Source organism: Lemur catta, chromosome 11, assembly GCF_020740605.2.
Source record: "Lemur catta isolate mLemCat1 chromosome 11, mLemCat1.pri, whole genome shotgun sequence".
NCBI lineage: Eukaryota > Metazoa > Chordata > Mammalia > Primates > Lemuridae > Lemur > Lemur catta.
Window position 1 is genome coordinate 43,559,009 of NC_059138.1, and position 19,653 is coordinate 43,578,661.

Consider the following 19,653-nt stretch of genomic DNA (forward strand, 5'->3'; position numbering starts at 1 on the left):
TTAAGCTTTTTAATAGGCTATAAAACAAAGCCGAATATCTCTCTTGACCTTAGCTATGAGAGGAGATGTAGGAAACTCATCTTTTTCTTAAAAACTAAATTCACTTAGGTAACAGACATAAAGCAAACATAAAAATTATAAGGCTACATTAAATATTTTAAAACTAAGATTACGTTGAAATATAAGCCAGACAGATACTGAGAAAGCATCATGCAATTAGGGAGTAGTGCAGAATCATTAAGTTGGAAGATCTGCTGAGGCAATTTTTAATTTTTGTTGTTTCTTTTTTCTCCACTCACAGTATTATAGATTGAAATCCCAGAGATAGATAGAAGAAAACAGTAATAGTGCTGTCATTCAAATGTGCTAACAGAAGGATGAGTTCATGTGTGCCTTCTTTCCCCTCGTTTTTATTAAGGCTCATCTACCTGGTAAGGTATTGCCTGTTCCAATGACTGCAGGCTCCCCACCTAGATCACCGGCATTTCACTTGACATAGAACACACTTGAAACAGTCCTTTCTGTTTTAGCAAGATGATGTCTTCTAAATAAGGGACTATTAAGACATTTATTGAATACTTACTATATGAAATCTTCTGTCCTAACACTTTACTGGTATGAAGTTGTGTAGAAATCTAAGGAAGAAATTTAAAAACTTTCTCAAAATATTAATAAGACAGTGAGCTTGCTTTCAAATCTAGGCAGTCTGGCTTGAAACCCATGCATTCATAAACAATATACTTTATTTCCAATGTAGACACAACATACTCTGAATAATTGTCTATAGACACGGGTGGTTGTACAATACTAGGCAGAAAAGAAATATGTATTTGCTAGCTTATGTACAAAATATGTTGGAAATATATACATAAAACTGATGTTATTGGATATCTCTGGGGTTGGGTCTTAGATAAATGAAGGTTAGTGGTACAAGAAGAGTTTTACATGTATACCTTTCTGGAATTTTTAAATTTTGAAATATCTAGATGCATTACTTCATAAAAATTGATAAAAAAATAAAAGTTAAAGATTTGTAAGAATTCAGTAGATTCTATTATGTTAACAAGTAACTTAACCCTACATTAAAAAGAAAAGCTAAAGACATCCCTAGGGGAATTCAACATGTTTTATTTTTCCAGGCCAAAAATTTCTTCAATATCCAATTAAACTTTAGTATGATAGTTACATTTAGTTTGTTTTCTTACACAAAGTAACATTCACCGTAATGACAGTTTCATCATGCTAAAGTCTGTTCACAAACCTACTCTTTAAAAAAAAAAGGTACATTTCTAGGAAATTTTATGTACAGTACAAATGGAAAACATATTAACTTATTGAATTGTCAAACTACACAAAATAAAATCAATCAACCACCAATATTCAGTATACATTAACAATATTTTTGAGAAAGAAAATTCTCTTTACAGTTGGCAGAGTTATGTTCAAGAATTTTTATAATCTTAAAAAAGTAATAAAAGTATACACAATTTAATAATGCACAAAATAGAAAGTATTAAATAGCACAAATAATATTATAAATTTAAACACCCTTATTGTCTATCAGTTTGGGCTTACATGAAGCAAGGAAAACTGATCCTGAAACAATTTTGCTTTCAACTCTGTACATAGAATAAATTGGCCATAAGCAAAAAAGTTGTTTTTGGCTTTACATTGACACATTTCTACTTGTGCGTGTAGAGGAGAAAAGAAATTTAATTACACCTTTTAAGCAGGCAAACCATTTATATCATAAACTGCATTAGAGATTGCTTTAGAATCATACACATTTAGAATGACAGTGTTTTTTTAATGACATTTAGTACTATGTTGTGTATTTTAACTGCTACTTTTGCCACATTGAGACCTCTTTTACCACCACTGAAATAATACATCATATTCTTAGATTCTTATCAAGAATCACATCCATTTTGACAATGATTTTAGTTTTTGAAGTTTTATACTGCAATGCTTAAAAAGACAATGCAACTACCTCGATTACCTTCTTCATGGATTGTTAAGAATAAATAAAATTTTTGTATTAGATATTGATTAGGTATATGGTACAATTTCTGTTTTTACCTGGAAACATGACCTTTCTTAAAAGTAAATAAAATGAAACAGCAAAAGTTGTGCTTTTAAAAGAAATATGAGAAAATGAGGAAATTATTCATATCTTTTCCAGCTATTTTTTCTTAGGAGGAAATAATTTCAGTATTATTCTAATAAAGTTATCCAATCATAAAATTAGAAGATAACTATTCCATCCATCATAAAACTTACCACATGTATATTTATAGACCAATAAACATATGCACCATAATTCTTTTAAAAGAATGTCTATTTTTATTCATATTATATTGTTTTTTCCTTTCTGGGAATATTGAGCACCTCACCACCACACCCAAAAGATCATTAAAAAATTAAGTGTTGACTTAAAAATCAGTAGGATATCTGAGATTGGTTTTAATAAAAGTGAGAGTCATTGAACTTGAGTATTGAAGCTGTAAAGCAGCCACATTTGTTATAAATTCTCTTAATAAAATTGCATTTTCTACTTTTCCTTTTTTATTTTATAGCTTCACCCGCATATAGAAATTTGATACTTCAAAATTTTTTTCTTCTTACATTAATTTGCCACACAGACTAGGAAATTAGGATAAAAATATTAATCATTCAACAGTGCGAGATTATATTCGTCAAGTCTGGAATAACTTAAATAACTTCCAAAATAAGAACGTACTTTTGTTTGGAAGGCAATGACATAAACCTAACTGCTTCACTGACATGACTCCTATCAAAGATCTTCATGGTATAGGTTATTGATTTCATCTTCCTGAAACAAGGAATCAGAGGTCAATGACAGATACCAGCAACTGATAATTTTTACAATCTTAAAAAAATAATTCACTGGAAGCATATAAACTCACCATTTTCTCTTTATGAATCACTCATGTTTTTACACAAACTTTAGATGCCCTCTTCCTTGTCTTTTATCTACTATTACATTTCTTTTGATAGCCACTCTGTCACATGCATTTATATGACTTTTACTATGTGAAAGTTGTGATTTTGGAGTTTGTTTTCATATATAAAATCATTCACAATTAGAAATCTAAAGCCCCAAAGCAGGGAAGAAATATCACAGGGTTATAGCCCTTGTTCAATTGAGGGATGTGACAATTCTAGTTTTGTAGCCTCACTGTTGATTTTGAAGCAAAGGTGAGTAAAGATATAAATAAAATCTAGGTTAAGTTAAATATTTATATGCACCATGAGGACCATGACATGTCTAGTGCTAGTCAATATCATACAAGAAAATGCATGCTCATTTCAGTTTATGCAAAACTCACTTTAGGAGTGAGTAATCACCTTTCTCAGGAATTTCCCATGAGTAAAGCCCAAGATTCTTTGCTCAAAATTTGATCATTTGAAGACAGAGCATTTGTTACTAATAGCATAAGCCCTACGGAAGAAAATATTATGACTCTGGCAACTGATTCCTCCTGTTTCTACTTTTCCGGCTGTTGATGAGAGCCTTTAACTTGCCATAGTCTCCTCTCATTTTCTGTGAGTCTCCTCCCTGTTGAGGCTGCTGCCGAGTGTCTTTGCAGTACTGATTAATCATCTGCATTTCTGAGTGGCTGAATGCCCCCATGATGTCTTTCGGGTGGAAGGGTAAAGCCCTCACCGAACTGGCCCAGGTCCATGGGGACCATTTGTCTGTCACAACAGCCACCATTTCGGAATCTAAAACTTTGAAGTTGATCTTGGCTATGGTCTGCTTGAAACTGTTCTCAGTAGCAATGCAGTGATACAGTCCTTGGTCGGAATCTTGAACAGAGCGGATCAGCAGTCCTTGTGAAGTGGCTATGATTCGTTCATTCAGCTTCACCTAAAAAGAGAGACATATTAAAGTTCCTACAACTGAACCCTTATTTCCTAAAGAACTATGTTCAACATATATAGAAAAACAAATCACATTTGGAAAAAGTATTAGCTACTACTTAGCTTCCTTCTCAGTGGACACAAAATGTTGGTCAGTTCTGCCAGTTCCATTGCCTTATTATTACTGTTATTATTATTATTAACATGGGAGATCTTGTCTGAGGGGTATTGAATATAATAAAGAATGGGTGACGGTATTATCCATGTTGGCAAAAATATTTTAGTGTTTTTCCCCAGATAGAAGTAGTTTCTCAACATATAAGCACAGAATTTTGGTTGCTTTTGAAATCAGACTCACAGCCGACATGAATGCATGGATAATTTAAAATACCTATTTCATCCTGAAGTTTATATTTATAAAAATACTCACTGGTAAATACATGAAACCACAATTAAAGGGTGAATTTTATCTTTTTTTCAATGAATGAATGTTCTTTGGAATAAAAAATATATAAGCAGAGGCAAAGTTTTGAACATTATCAAAGGCACTTTCCAATTATTCCAAAATAAAGAATGTCTAAAAATGAGCTGGAATGTCATTATACTGTAAGTCTTCTAAGTGGTTTTACCTCCAAGGAAAGGTAATAAAAAACTATGGATTAACATTAATTACTTTATAGACTTATAAAGTCTATATACATTTGCTGAATATCAGCTAAGTACTTGAAATTCATCTTCCTTACAGTTCCAGCTATAATATTGTCAATGAAGAAATAAGTGGTAAGAAGTTCCTTGACATGTATACTCTAGAATACGCTTTCATTGAGGAGAAAAGAAATTTGACCAAAATCAAAATGAGGTAATGCATGTGAAATGTTTTTCTAAATGGTAATAGTTCTGTGCAAATAGACAAGTTATTGCTAATTAAATCCAAATCAAATATTGATTGTTTTTGATAAAAATTAACCCCCAGACAAAAGCACAAAAAGGTGATATATAGTATTAAAAGGCAAACAATAGAATAGAACTAACTAGAAAAGAAATAGTCATTAGAAGGAGCTGGGCTCAACTGATCCTTCTGCCCCAACCTTTCAAGTAACTGGGCGGGCCTACAGGTGCATGCCACCACACCTGGCTGATTCTTCTACTTTTTTGTAGAAATGGAGTATCTCATTATGTTGATCAGGCTGGTCTTGAACTCTTGACCTTAGGTGATCCTCCTGTGTTGGCCTCCCAAAGTGCTGGGATTATAGGCATGAGCCAACATGCCTGGCCCCAAATTTGGATATTAATTTAATTTATTAAGTATAAATGTGCCTCCAAAATAATTTAAATAATGTATAAATGCATTGAGAAATTAAAAGAAAGTCTTTTCTATTTGTGAAAAATTAGGAAAAAATTTTGAGGACAATTTGATAATATCTATAAAACATATATATGATATTTGGTACAGTAATTTCAATTCTAGGAATTTATCTAGAAGATATACTCTTAAAAGTAAGCAGATATTTGTTTACATAATATATTTGATAAGAGGAAGCAAGAAATAACCTAGCCAGCAAGCAGCCAGTAAATGGCTACCAAAAAACCAAAAAACAAAACAAAGCAAAAAACCCCCTAAAACACCTAAGATACATTTATACAATGGAATACTGTGCAGCCAGGGAAAATAATGAGCTACCTCCACATGTAGTGATATGAAAGTGCTGTGTTGTGTGTGTGTGTGTGTGTGTGTGTGCATATGTGTGTGTGTCTGACAGAGAGCAGGGGAGGAAAACCATAGAGCATATTTGGAGGAATACTGAAGTGGAGGAGTTTATTTTTCACTTTATGCTATTTAGTATGAACTATTTTCACTTGCTCCATGAGCTTTCATCATTTGTTTTACTTTTCTAAAACAAAGTTTAATTATCAGCAATGTGAGCAATAAATCTATGTTTGCCTGAAATAGTAAAATGAAATCAGGATAAGTTTAATAAATATTATAGTTTATTTCACTAAATTAAGCTGTGCTTAAATTCTAAATGAAACTGATTTTCACAATTGTGTTAAATTTTATTGTAATCTTAAATTATTACATTGTTATGTTTTTGAAAATGGAAGAAAAATCAAGATAATACTATTTGAGTCTCCACTTTATTGAGCATTCCGAAATAGAACATTAGAAACATCACAAGAGAGAATAAATTCATAACACATTCCATTTTAAATTTTATTGTTAATTTCCATGGCATGTATTCAAGCCTATATATACATATATGTATGTAATTTTAAATCATAGAAATTATATTCACTTACATACTATTCTATTGAAATTGCTACTGAATAAAGGAAAATTACTTTCCCTATATTAGTTAATCCCTGTTGAGGGTGGGAGGAGGAGTGAGGGATAAAATCTTACCTATTGGATACAATGAACACTATTCTGGTGATGGGCACACCAAAGGCCCAGACCTAAGCATTATACAAGGTATCCATGTAACAAAACATTTGTACCTTCTTAATATTTTGAAATAAAAAAAATAATCTAACATGCATTAGTTTAATATTGAAGAAATTAATGAGACATAGAAACTAATTGTGTCATATACTCTCTGACTGGTAATTCCGGATGACAAAAATCATGTAATACACATATGATTATGAAAACACATGTTCACTGCAATAAAAAGAACTTCCCTTCATCCTGGTTTTCCACAGCCCCTCTTCTCAAGGGCCACCTGTCTTATTTTCTCACAATTAATAGTAGCTACTGCATTTTATCACATCTAGTGTTTACCCTTGATATGATGTGATGAAATGGTACTTTGCCTCTGTGCTCTTCCAAAAACCCATAACCCTTGTCTAATCATGAGAGAAAAATCAGAAAAATCCCAACCGAAGGACATTTAAAAAAAAATATCTGATCAGTATTCCTCAAAACTGTCAAGGTCATCACAAATAAGGAAAGTCTAAGAAACTGTCAAAGCTAAGGGCAGCTAAAGAGACCTAAGGACTAAATGTAATGAGGTATCCCGGATGGGATCCTGGAACAGAAAAAGGACATTAGATGAAAGCTAAGGACATCTGAATAAAGTAAGAACTTTAATTAATAGTAATGTATCAGTATTGGTTCATTAATTGCAATGAGCCTATCATAATGTTAGATGATAATAATTGGGGAAACTTCACAATCTTTCTGTAAATCTAAAACTGTTCTAGAAAATAAAGTCTATTAAAATTTCAAAAAAGAAAATAGATCTCAAATAAATAATAAATTTGTTATTAAAATTTTTAGAAGTATTTTTTAATATCATAGAATTCTAGGCAAGATGAGGCTTTGAAATCCGTCTAGCTCATCTTTCCTCCCAATAATTAAATCTCCTCTTACGCAAGTGGTCATCTGCCTATGGCTTAATATTCCCGTAACAGGGGACATGCAATTTCCTAAACAGCTCATGACATCTTTGGATAGGCAAGTCTGAGAGTTGGAAAGTATTTTCTCAAATGAAGCCAACATTTATTTTAGTAACTTTGATGCAGTATCTGTGTTCTACAGCTTGGGATGGTATGCACTCTACATCGCCTTAATTAACTTAATATGTAGCATCAAAATTGCCCACAACAGAAGAATACACAGAAATGCAGAGGGTTCTAATTTTTCCCTTAGCTCCATCACACTTTATGATGCACTAATAGTAGTACATTTCAGACTTCCCTAAGGCTTTATATATACATATATATTTTTATCTTCTCATTTGTGAAGACAACATGACACCAATATCATGCAATTCATTATTTACAATATGCCACCCTATGCCATTTTACAATGCTACCCTTATAAAACAGCTCTTTCCAATCAGTGAAAGGTTACAGTAAGTATCCTTTTATTTGAAAATCTAAGGCTTTTTTCCATATCATTAACCAAATGCAATAATCCTATAAACAATGATTCTATATATTACCTAAGCAAAGCATAAGAGTTATGAATAATAAAGCAATGGAAACAGATTACCACACAGCAGAAAAATGCCTTTGCCATAAAGGTTATAGTTCAGTGTAATTTCTTGCTGAGGGAAACTGAACTTTTTAAAAAGCCTCCTTTTTAAAAAGGAGCTATTGTGTGAAAACTAGGCATCTAGATTTGTGCACAACTTGTTTCTTTTACTAATGTTTCCTCACATCAATACCACTGTCTTAGTGCCCAAGCTCTTGTTTCAAGCACTGTATTACAGAGGTGAGTAGGCAGAAAGAATTTCTAATGAATTTATCAATTCTTAGGACAAAGGATTTTAAAGAAAGTGGCACTTGTCATTCCAAAGACATAAAAGGATGTTCGTATGCCTTTCCTTTTTTGTTTGATCTGAACCTCACGGAGGGATGGTGATTTAATGCTCTTCCCAAAGCCCTGATGGATTGCCGCTGAGCTGCATCACTCACCTCTTTCCTCCTGTCTTTGTCTTTCTGTAGCAACCACTTGATAGATGCCTGTGGAGACTTGGGGGTACACTCAAGAAAAGTGGTGTTATTTTTCACTCCATACTGAACAATTTCAGCTGCATTTCTATATGCTGAAAAGCAAAAACAAAAGGAAAGAGAGAGAGAGAGAGAAACACAACAGAATTGAGAGCATATTCTCCTACATAAATGTTTCTTTCTTTATAAAATTGTAGACAACTATGGAAGCTGGCAAAAGGCAGTGATAATCATTACACAAGCAAATTATTATATACATTGTTTACCTGTTTTATTTAATGTAAAGGGAAGGAGAGAAAGACTATTAAATTAATTAAGGCTGTATTGATAAGGGACATGACGTTTGTTCAAGAATTACTCTATGTCAATGACTGTACTTAATATCACTTTGGACACTCAATTATTACAAAATTCTTGTAAGATTGTCTCAGCTTTTATAGCTGAGCAGACTGAGGCTGTGAGTTATGAGGAAATATACTGTAGTTAAAGAGTTAGTGTCTGGCAATGCTGAAGCTAGTTTTATCCACCCCTAAACTCCATACTCAGTGTAGTACGGAGGACGCTCAGAAGTCCTAGGAAAGGGTGGAAAGTAAGGGGTGGCCTCAGCGAAATCCAGTGATTGAGAACACAGGCTTTGCAATCAGAGGAACACGGGGTAAAATCCTGACTCTACCCGTACTGGCTGCACAAACTCAGACAAGGTAATTGATCTCTCCGCGCCTCTGTGTTATTCATCTCTAACAAACATGGATAAATAGTTTTTGCACACAGGTTTGTCAACTGAAGTACTAAATTAGGTGAAGCATTTAATATAATAATGTGGTAGCTTAGACATGGACAGAATCTTCATTAATAAAGCAGGCATAATAATAGACTCTGCTTTAGTATAATTTCTTGAGTATTAAGTGAGAGAATCATAAAAAAGCACTTAGCTCAGGTTCTGACAGAAAGCTGGCATCAATATTTATTTGTCATGACTTCAATTGCCACTATTCTTAACACTATGACAACTACTATTATTAATGGGGACTGAGAAATAAATACGTATTTATTTCTCTAATAATAAATTTCTCAGCAAATAGAGAAATGGCAATTTGGATTTATTCTCTCAACTAGATGTATGGAACAATTAAGCAAAATCTATCTTAATTTCCTCCTTGCAGTTAGGGTAGTTAGTAACAAGATTGCCATCCTTTACTAAAAGAAAGCCCAGACTTAAAAGGATTAGACATAGAAGTCTTAGTGTTAATTTTTTAATATAGTATATCTGTAATATCTGCTTGGAGACAATTCTGGTTGGTGGTGTTGAGGTGGGGGGAAGGGATTAGTGGGAAAGCATAATAACATGTCATAATGGAAAGGAAGAGATTAGATTAATGGTAAGACACAGGCAGGATGGTCAACTGTAGTACACCTATGTTCATAGCAGGATTATTCACTGTAGCCAAAAGGTGGAAGCAAACCAAACATCCAGTGATGGACAAATGGATAAACAAAATGTGCATATACATATAATGGAATATTACTCAATCTTAAACATGAAGAAAATTCTAGTACATGTTACAATACAAATGAACCTTGAATACATTATGCTAAGTGAAATAAGCCAGTCACAAAAGGACAAATACTGTATGATTCCACTTATGTGAGGTGCCTAGAATAATCAAATTCATAATAAATTCATAAGCAAATAGAATGGTGGATGCTAGGGGCTGGGGGAAAGAGGGAATGGTTAGTTAGTATTTAATGTGTACACAGCTTCAGTTTGGGAAGATGAAAATATGTAGAGATGGCTGGTAATATGGTTGGTCATACAACAATGTGAATACATTTAATGCCATAGAACTATAAACTTTAAAATGGTTAAAGTAGTAAATTTTATGTTATGTATTGAGGCTTACAACCTAACATGTATATTTGCTGTAATACGTAACCTAAACTTTGGTACCACCATAATATGCTGAAATAAAAAAAAATAAAAATAAAAAGTGCTCTTCAATGTGTTCTTCAATGGTAAATTTTAAAAAGTAAAATGATTTTTCTTTAGAAAGAAAATAGTTTCTAAGAAAATCTGTAATTATCATCTGTGTGAGAGACCTAACAACTAACATAGCAGTACAGGTGTTCCCAGACATTTGTTTTTTCACAATGCTTAATATACATATAAATAACATTTAAATTTTAATTACCATCATTAATACCAAAAATTTTCACAATGAGTTTTTGAAAATGAAAGGCTTGAATCTATTACAATGTTTCCCTTACTGAAATGTGGCATGTAGCATTACTACTGTTTACAAAGATTGACCATTGCTCACTTTTAATACCTTTTAAATTAAATCCTCTACATTGAGTAAGTGGATTTCCATGTCTCACATCTTGTCTTCGGCTCCTCCTGTAGGTGCAGAAATATATAAAAATGACTTAGAATTATCATTGCCAATTATACCACATTTAAAGCATTGCATTTTTAACTCAGTGTCCTTTTGATTGCCTAAGCTTCCATTAGATGTTTTTAAAAGAGATCTGATAATCTTATGTAGCAATCTGACATTTCTCATTTAATTCATCAGTGATAGGGTGGGTACTTATCCTTGCTTTTCAATCTGAACAAATTCAGTCCCTCCCCAACTACCAACTACCACTCATAGAATGGCTATGAATCTCCCATTATGTGTATATCCCCGGTAAATGCTAGACTTTAAAATTAACGGTGTAAATTTTTAGTTTAGAGATATTCATCCAAATTTTTCTAAAATAAATTCTAAAGTATATATTCACTAGAATTTTCCTTCTTATAAATAGTTTTTTTTAAATAAACACACTTTTAATATAAAAGTCAATGTCTTTTAACACTTTCAGATATATATTAAAACTTTTCTGAAACAAGTGATACAGAGATAAAACACAGACATTTAATGTAAAGTTAAGTAACATTGATCATTTATAATACTACAGTAGCATCCCGCCTGCCAACTTCTTATTTTGAAAAATTTAAAGTCTACAAAAAAGTGAGTATATGAGTACAATGAACACTGGTACACCTAGATTCACAAATTGTTATATTTTGCCATATTTTTTTCTCTCTCACATGTATTTATCATGTATATATTGTTTATGCACATCTATGAAGACCCTTAGAAAATAAGTTGCAGACATGATAATGTTTTATCCTTAAATACTTTAGCATGTATCTTCCAACAATAACTGATTTCTCTACATAACAGCATCTTTAGCATACTAAAATATTAATATTTAAAAATATCATCTAATATGCATTCATATTAAAATTTCCCTAGTTATGACTAAAATATTCCATATGGACTTTTTAAAGTTTATACAGGATCCAATCAAAGTTCATTCTTTGCATTTAGTTGTTATGTACCACTAGCTTAAGGATTTCAAAAATTTATTTACATTTTCTGTAAGTTAGTCATTATTTAAATGAAAGTTCTAAATTATTTGTATTCTAACTTTTTAATTTCCTGAGTCTTAGAATAACTGAGCATCTTTGTTTCAACCGTATTACATAGTGTGGCAAATTAAAATAGAGCAACTGAAATCTTCTGAGCAAAGCATCATGATACAAACATTGCCGTAAGTGAGAAGGAAGGGGATTCTGTGTAAATATTGGGAGTATGATTGTTTATTCTCAATGCTGAAAAGTATATTTGAATGAGCACATCACTTAAATGAGCTAAATGTTAAGTCTTTCTTAGTATTTTTGCCTTAAAGATATATTAAAATCAAGAAGAAGAAAAATATTAAAATTACACAGTGGTTATTAAACTTACAAAGCAAAATTAATCTCAAAGTCATTAATGATGGAAAAAACTCATTTAAGAATACCAAAAATAGTTAATACTTTAAGTACACTATGGACTCTACACATCTATTTATGGAAACATGGGAATAAAGTATTATAACACTCACATATTCCTTTTCCAAAAAAAGTCACACGATACTTTTTAATTAAATATTTCTGTATAACTATACACACAAAATAGGGGAAATGATAGTCATTCTTACCTCAGGAAATATAATTAATACTGTACTATATTCTAGAATAGCTTCCATATCAGGCTTTTCCTGCATTGCATTTGCTATATTTTGAAATTACACCATAATTTACTACCAGGCAACTTAAGAGTATACAAGCACTATGTGAGAGTTCTTATGGCTTACCTCATCATTTTTAGCTATCTAGACAAGCAATGTCATTCACAATGATTAAATTTACTGTCTTGTGATCAGCACTATGTCATGGTTTACTCATATTTACAAACTCTCAAGCCGGACAATCTGAATTTACAGTATCACATAGCTTCCAGACATTCAAACATAGAAAAACGTTATTATGCCTTGCCTTACAACATGAGATGGGCGAGGCAACCATCTGAGCCTTTTCTATGAGTAGATTCCCTTCAAGGCATTCAGACCTCATCACAGAAATATGCTGGTAGGCAGAGTAGTATTATATTGCATGTAGGATTTGGGATTTGGCTCAAGTTGCCAATGTTTCATCCATTATAGTCAATTCCTTAGGATAAACAATGAAATCATTTTCTTCTTGTATAGAAGAGATATTTACTTGAAGATTGAATTGATTATCTTATCTTTAAAAAAGTCCCTAACTACATGTCTGAATCCAGAATAATAACATTACAGACTAAAATGAAAGATCTGATACAAATGCACAAATATTTAAAATACTTGAGAGTAGAAAAATGCTTATATAGTTTACTATGAACCAAGTTATTTAAAAAAAGAGACACTATTGAGCCAATGATACTAAACAACTGTATTATGTCAAAGTATAAATTCCATTGATTTCCAAGTACAACTGTATTTGTCTGTTTCCATACAAGAATATGTTTTTGCTTTACATTCCTATGAATTACTAAGTGATCTTTGTGTTCTGGTTAGATAGACAGTACAATCAGAGTAAAACCAGGTAAGTCAATAACATTATTAAAGAAAATGAATGTGGAAAATACTTCAAAGGAGCATTTTCATCATTACTACTAATTTCAAAAAAAATACTGTACATGGAAATTTAAAAAATCATTCAGCAAACATGTTTTGAATTCATTATAAGCATATCCTTAACCAAGTTTGGAAATAATTTGGAGAATTTAAATGGTATAGATATTTTTAGTGAAATATCAAGTATGCTAGTTAAAAATGAATATGGGTAGGTGCACACATATATTTTATATATATAGCATTTTCTGGCTCTTCACGATAGAATTAAGGCACTGCTAGAGATAACCAAGATAGTTCTTTAAATAATTAACTCTTTTTTCTCAACCCATGATGAATGATTTAATATAGGGCATGATATTGTAACAGTAAAACAATTGCAAGATAGACTCAGTTCTTTGTTTATTAAAAAGACATCATTAAGATTATGGTTTATGGTGATAGGATGACAATGCGGAATCTAGAAGTATAACTGGGATTGCAATAGACGGGAGGTTATGCAAAGAAATGAGCCAACTCACATTGCAATAGAAACTTCTAAAATGTAAAAAATAAATTCAAATATGCAATGATAATCTATATATAATATGGAATTTTACTTGACACATTCTTTGCTAAATAAAAATGTTTATTGGTCAAAGCCAAGGTTTTTGCAGGGAATGTGCACTAATATCCAATTCCCTCCCATTATATAAGAGCTGGTATGCTTACAGGACTATAGTAACATTCCATTTACAGTCTCCACACCACTTTCTTCCTTGGAAAATGTAGTGCGATAGCTTTCTTCAGCACCAAATCTGCTTAATAGATTAAAGATTTGTATTCTAGGTATTAGATATGCCAATTTTTAGAGCTTCTTACCAAGAAAAAATACTTCCTTACATTTAGTTATGGTAACTTTAAGATATCATATTTGGGAGTGCAAAACAAATATGGTTGAGAAATATGAACAATGGTCACAAAAATCATTTTTTAAATTTGACATTATATTTGGAATTTGCTTCCCTCACACTTTGTGTCCAGGCTCATACCTCCAGCCCAGTACAAAGGCAAAAGATCACAGAGCAATGAGATCTAGAAATTCTATGTAGAAATAAAAAGAAGTCATGGACCTCCTCACTAACTCCTAAAATATAGTGGGAGAACATAGTGTCTTTGAACACATACAAGAAAGATTCCTGGTCTAAAGAGTGGGAATTTTCTTCATCTCTCATGACCTTAAATTCAGGAGACTCTGATATGATCCAGCCGAGGCTACTCCTCTCTACTCCAGACTCATATTGCCAACTGCCTACTCAACATCTACTCTTGAGTAAACTCATAGACACCATTAACTTAACATCATCTTTCTCCCCACACACCTGATCTTTTCAGTCTTCCCTTTCTCAGGAAATGACATCTACATTCTCAGTTCTGAGAATTTGGGTCATTTTTGACTCCTTTGTTTTTCTAACTTCCCACATCCTGTACACCAACAGATTCTGTTAGTTGTATGAAGGACAGATCAGATCACTTTTTGCCACCTTTACCTGTGTCATTCCTGTGCAGACCACAGTTATATTTTACCTAGAGTATTATAGTAGCTTCCTGTCTTATAGTTTCTCTCCCCCACAACCCCCTCCCCCACTCCAGGGCTTCAATGATCTTTTGAAACCAATATAATTTCATGGGCTCAAAAACCCTCAGTCATTTTTCATTTCACTCTAAAAAGTCCTGCATCATCTGACACTCTGACTACCTGTCCTACTCTCATTTCTGTATAGCTTCATTAGCTTTGGTGCTGTTTCTTGAAGAATCCTGACATGTTAGAGATTTCTGGTCCCTCTCCCTGCAATGCTATTCACCCAGATAATGCCTTGGTGGTATTCCACATCAAGTCCTTGATCACATACTATGCCCAGAGTAGGGACCTCCCTGACTACACATTTAACATTGCAACCCCCTGCTTCCCACATGTCCTACCCACCTTTTTTGCCCTTTGTAAATTCATAAACCTTATCATTATTTGATATGCTAGAAGTTTTCCTTATTTATTTATTGCATGTTTTCCCCCTTTAGAATTTATAATACCTGAAGAAGAGACTTCTGTCTTTTTGTTGTTGTTTTTCATCTTACTTAGGATCTAAAACAATGCCTGGGGAATATTTGTCCTGTGATCAATTTTTCTGAACTAATGAATAAAAGAATCAGAATACTACTGACATGTGAAAGTGCTAGGGTTGTTTTAGTCTGTCAAGATCCTTAAAGGAATATAGAGAACAAAAGCTATAAAACATCATCACCCCAATAGTTTACTTGAAAGATCTTTGATGCTCATGGCAGGTATATTTATTTCTTCTGCTAACCCAAGATTTTAAAGGTTTTTCCCCTGGCCCCCATCATGGTGACACATTTCTCACATTACTATATGAGTGAAAATAGCTATGACCTTGGCTCACCCTAAATTCTGTATGTTCTTTGTTCTACAGTCAATTTCTCTCCTGGTGGTTCCTTTTAACTTAGTGCAAGTTGGTACAGAATTCCCTACTTAAGTCTTCACTTGGTTAAAAGACACCCTGCCTCAGACTGCCTTTTTTTCTTAACCTAACCAGCAATCGTGCACTCCCCACTCTAAGGGTAAAGCATGGTCATCAAGGTTTGAAACCAAATCAGGGTATCCACTCTGGAACAGTGCCCTAGTAGCTTGAACTAGACCATGCCTTTGATTACAAGATGATTAAGTGATGTAGAGAAATCCTAGGAAGGTAGGATTTAAGGATACACTAAAGCATAGAAAACAAAAAAGACATGATTAGGTGATATAAACAAATAAAGCTAAATGATGGTTGAAATATTTTGTGGGTCTTAGGAGAGCGGGTGTTGCAGAAGATTTTTTGAGAGAGGAAAAAATCTTTCCAAAGTGCCATCCTCCATAATTACCATCTTCCTGAGAATCTCAAGTTATAAAGCATTGCCATTTTCTTCATTCAAACACTATGTGTGATGCTAAAAATAGCTAATATGTTTAATGTCATTTTAAAAAACAGCAATAAAACTGATTTTAACAATATGGAGCACTTATTACTGTCTGGCGATCTACATTTTGATTTTTGGCTATGTGTTTGGTACTCACCGCTTCCCAGTTGGGTAGAACCTAGAGCAAGAGTGGCCGTCCCAGGCGCAGTACGGGTCCCTTGCCAGGCAGCAATCAGCACAGGCTGTGCCGTAGATGTGGCAGCGATGCAGAGACACTTGGGAAACCCCTTCATTGGAGCTCACATACAACTGTTGCTATTAGAGAAATGATGATGATTTATTTCAGATGTGGAAGTTAAAAGAAGACTTTCAGCAGGAACACATTATAATATATGCCCACAAACCCTTGGATTCATTTTGAAACAGACTAAAAACGTGAAGCAAAGCACAGAAGGGTATAAAGCCAAAATAAATAGAATTTTCCTACGTTAATATGCCTATAACATTACCACTTTCCTGTTCCAAAAAAAGGCTCAGAGCACCATGTAGAATGGTAATGTGTTTTAGACATTGGGATTCATTGTTCTCTCAGAATTGAGGTAATATATTACAGATTTAAATTATGATGTTTTCTTTTTTTCATTCAGTGCTGTCTCTTACCAAAGCACAAGGAAGCATTCTTACTTTTCAAGTCTGGCAACACATTACTTTGTAGATTTGAAAAAGTCAGGTCCAAAATAAAGGGCATTTTTAATTTAGAAGAAAAAAAATGATAAATAGTAAGTATTAAATGAAGTGAAAAAAATAAAAAAGATATTTTGGTCACATGCTTTTGAATGTGGCATATTGTTCATTAAAACCATATTAAAATTATTTAGAAGAATATCAATATTTATATTTAAATGTCTTAAAATTTCTGCTTGCTCCAGTGATCCTCATCACCCTAAGGAAGTCATGAATAAAGATTTCATCCTCCTTCATTTATAGGGTATCAACAGCTTCTTAAGGTACTGCTCTAATTCCTTTAGCTGTGTATAAAGTAATCATTGGGAGTTAAAAGAATGAGTTTCCAATTGATACTCCTTGTTTTCCAAAGGGCTGATATTATATAATTCAAGTTAGCATAGAATCTCTTAGCTGGAACTTGAACAGATGCACGTGAGAGGGAGCATGTGTACCCATATATACATATTATTTAAAAATTAAATTTATGGAGATGTCATTGGTGCACCTGCTCTGGAGCTTTGGAGGCAAACTTTTCTGAATCTCAGCTTCCTCATTAATAAAATTGGGATGACACCCTATAGAGTTTTTGTAAGAAATAAATGTTGTAAGGGCTACATCCACATAATTTGGAATAGTTTCTGGCTCATAGGTGCTCAATGAATGTTAATTAATGGTAATAGTAGAATAAAATACCAATTAACAAACTATCAAACTGTAAGTTTTTAATTCTAACCAATCATTTCAATCACTTCTCACTCTATTATTTTTAATGAAATTATTTTATTTAGATCAATTTATTTTCCAGAAATTGTGACGAAATTGATTCCAGTTGAGACATCCAAATTAGAAGAAAAATGCTGCATGTTTTGACAATAACCATTTGTCTAGCAATGTTTGAAATAAGTGTTTATTCAGGAAATTAGTGAATAATCTAGTGAATATATCAATTTCATTAAAACACTTCCAGGATGCTAATTTATTTTGTGGAAAGGACACAGTTTCATTCTAGATGATATCTTTTTTGTTGCTCCCAGTATTTTCTGCTATATACAGAATAATACATGAATAAATTTAAAAAAGAGTGCACAAAATTGATAAAATAGGAAACACTAAGAAAGGTATTTAAATTTATATAAAAATATAAAGGTATTTAAATATGTATATATACAACAATTTGTAGTCCTCTCCTACTGAAAAAATAATGCAGTATGCAGTTGTGCAAATGAATTCCAAAGAGCTAAACAAAATTACTCCTACCTTGAATCTAATTGTTTTAATGAAACATTTTCAGTTATCTACAATATAAGATGTTGAAGGCAGACATAATACATAAACTATTAATAAATTGAAACTTGTATATAGGACGAGTATGCCACACAAATGCTTTGTGCTATTGTAAATTTTGCTCTGATACTTTCCCTTTCCACTAAACTACTGTAAACAAAAGGCTTCCCTGCTGACTTCAAAGAAAATTCTGACTTGAGATCAGCTCCCTAGGACATTAGGCAAAATGACGAATGGCTTCTTGTTACTTGGGAAAATGTTTGTTATGCACCATACAAACATTTTTACAGATGAGATCTTTAGCTCCATTGTACCTTATTTATTTTTCCTCATAAAATTCAGTCAAGGGAAAAGGGTATAAGACTAACTATGAAATAGTACTTCATCTCTAACAGACCAAATATGGTGAGGAGCACTAAAATTATGTAATCAGTTGTGCTACCACATAAAACCTTTATTCTGTTTTCCAAGAAAAATAAGTCTCAGGCTCTTACAAACAGCATTTGCTGAGGACCCACTTTATTTTAGGCATTTTATATAAGTCAACCCGTTTGTAAGAAAGGCATTATCTTGTAAATGTAGAAACTTAGGTCAGTGAACTTAAATGATTTGTCTATACTTTATGGTCAGGTTGGAAATCAAATGTATGTTAATCCTACTCTGAAGCCTACTCCATTTTGACTATATTTGACTCTTAGAACATTCATTCTAAGATAACATCTTTAGGGGCTGGAAAGGTACATATTTTGCACGCATAGATATTGAAATCAGGCTTTTCATTTTTAAAATCATTGTATATATGCATGTGCAGACAGAAATTAGAGGATTAATTAGAAGATTCTGATTATCATAGTCAAATATTTCTTCCCCAAATCCTGAACCTTAGATTTCAGACTTTCTATTTTTTTATTAATATGTATAAACCCTAGGAAATAGCATTTCCTTTAAAATAAGCATAAAAGAATGCATTGCACATTTCAAACATGTGACAACAGCAGGAACTTAAAAGAGGATTGAGTACTCATTTCAAGCCCCTGAGAAAGTTGTGACATGATAGTAGCCCAAACATTATGTTAAATTCTTCCCTTAGAAAGTTGGCTTTACGCACTGTAATATTTGAGAATATAGGATATAAAAATGTTGAAGTATCTTGCTGTATATATGTTCTACTCTGACTTTTATACAAAAATAAACCTATTCAGTCTTTCACTAATAACTAGTAAATTCTACATCAATTAAAAGTGATTTTGTGGTATACTTTAAGCATTATTATTTATTTTGTCAGCACTAAAACTAATTTTCAGAAGTTACAAAATGCATTTTTCATAAGGGCAAACATTTTAATATGCAAAGCACATAAAATAG

The 19,653-nt window shown here is 32.6% G+C and overlaps 1 protein-coding gene across 1 annotated transcript in view; it reads right to left on the reverse strand.

Moving 5' to 3' along the window:
* Positions 1 to 1,112: 1,112 nt before the first annotated feature.
* Positions 1,113 to 19,653, reverse strand: part of SEMA3C (semaphorin 3C) — a 154,953-nt gene continuing 136,412 nt past the window's right edge. Inside the window, exons 15-18 of the mRNA XM_045564098.1 lie at positions 16,436 to 16,593; positions 10,668 to 10,735; positions 8,305 to 8,435; positions 1,113 to 3,892 (exon numbers count right to left, since the gene is read on the reverse strand). Of these exons, the coding sequence (XP_045420054.1) occupies positions 3,479 to 3,892; positions 8,305 to 8,435; positions 10,668 to 10,735; positions 16,436 to 16,593 (771 nt within the window). The 3' untranslated portion in view covers positions 1,113 to 3,478. The remainder of the gene's footprint in view (positions 3,893 to 8,304; positions 8,436 to 10,667; positions 10,736 to 16,435; positions 16,594 to 19,653) is intronic.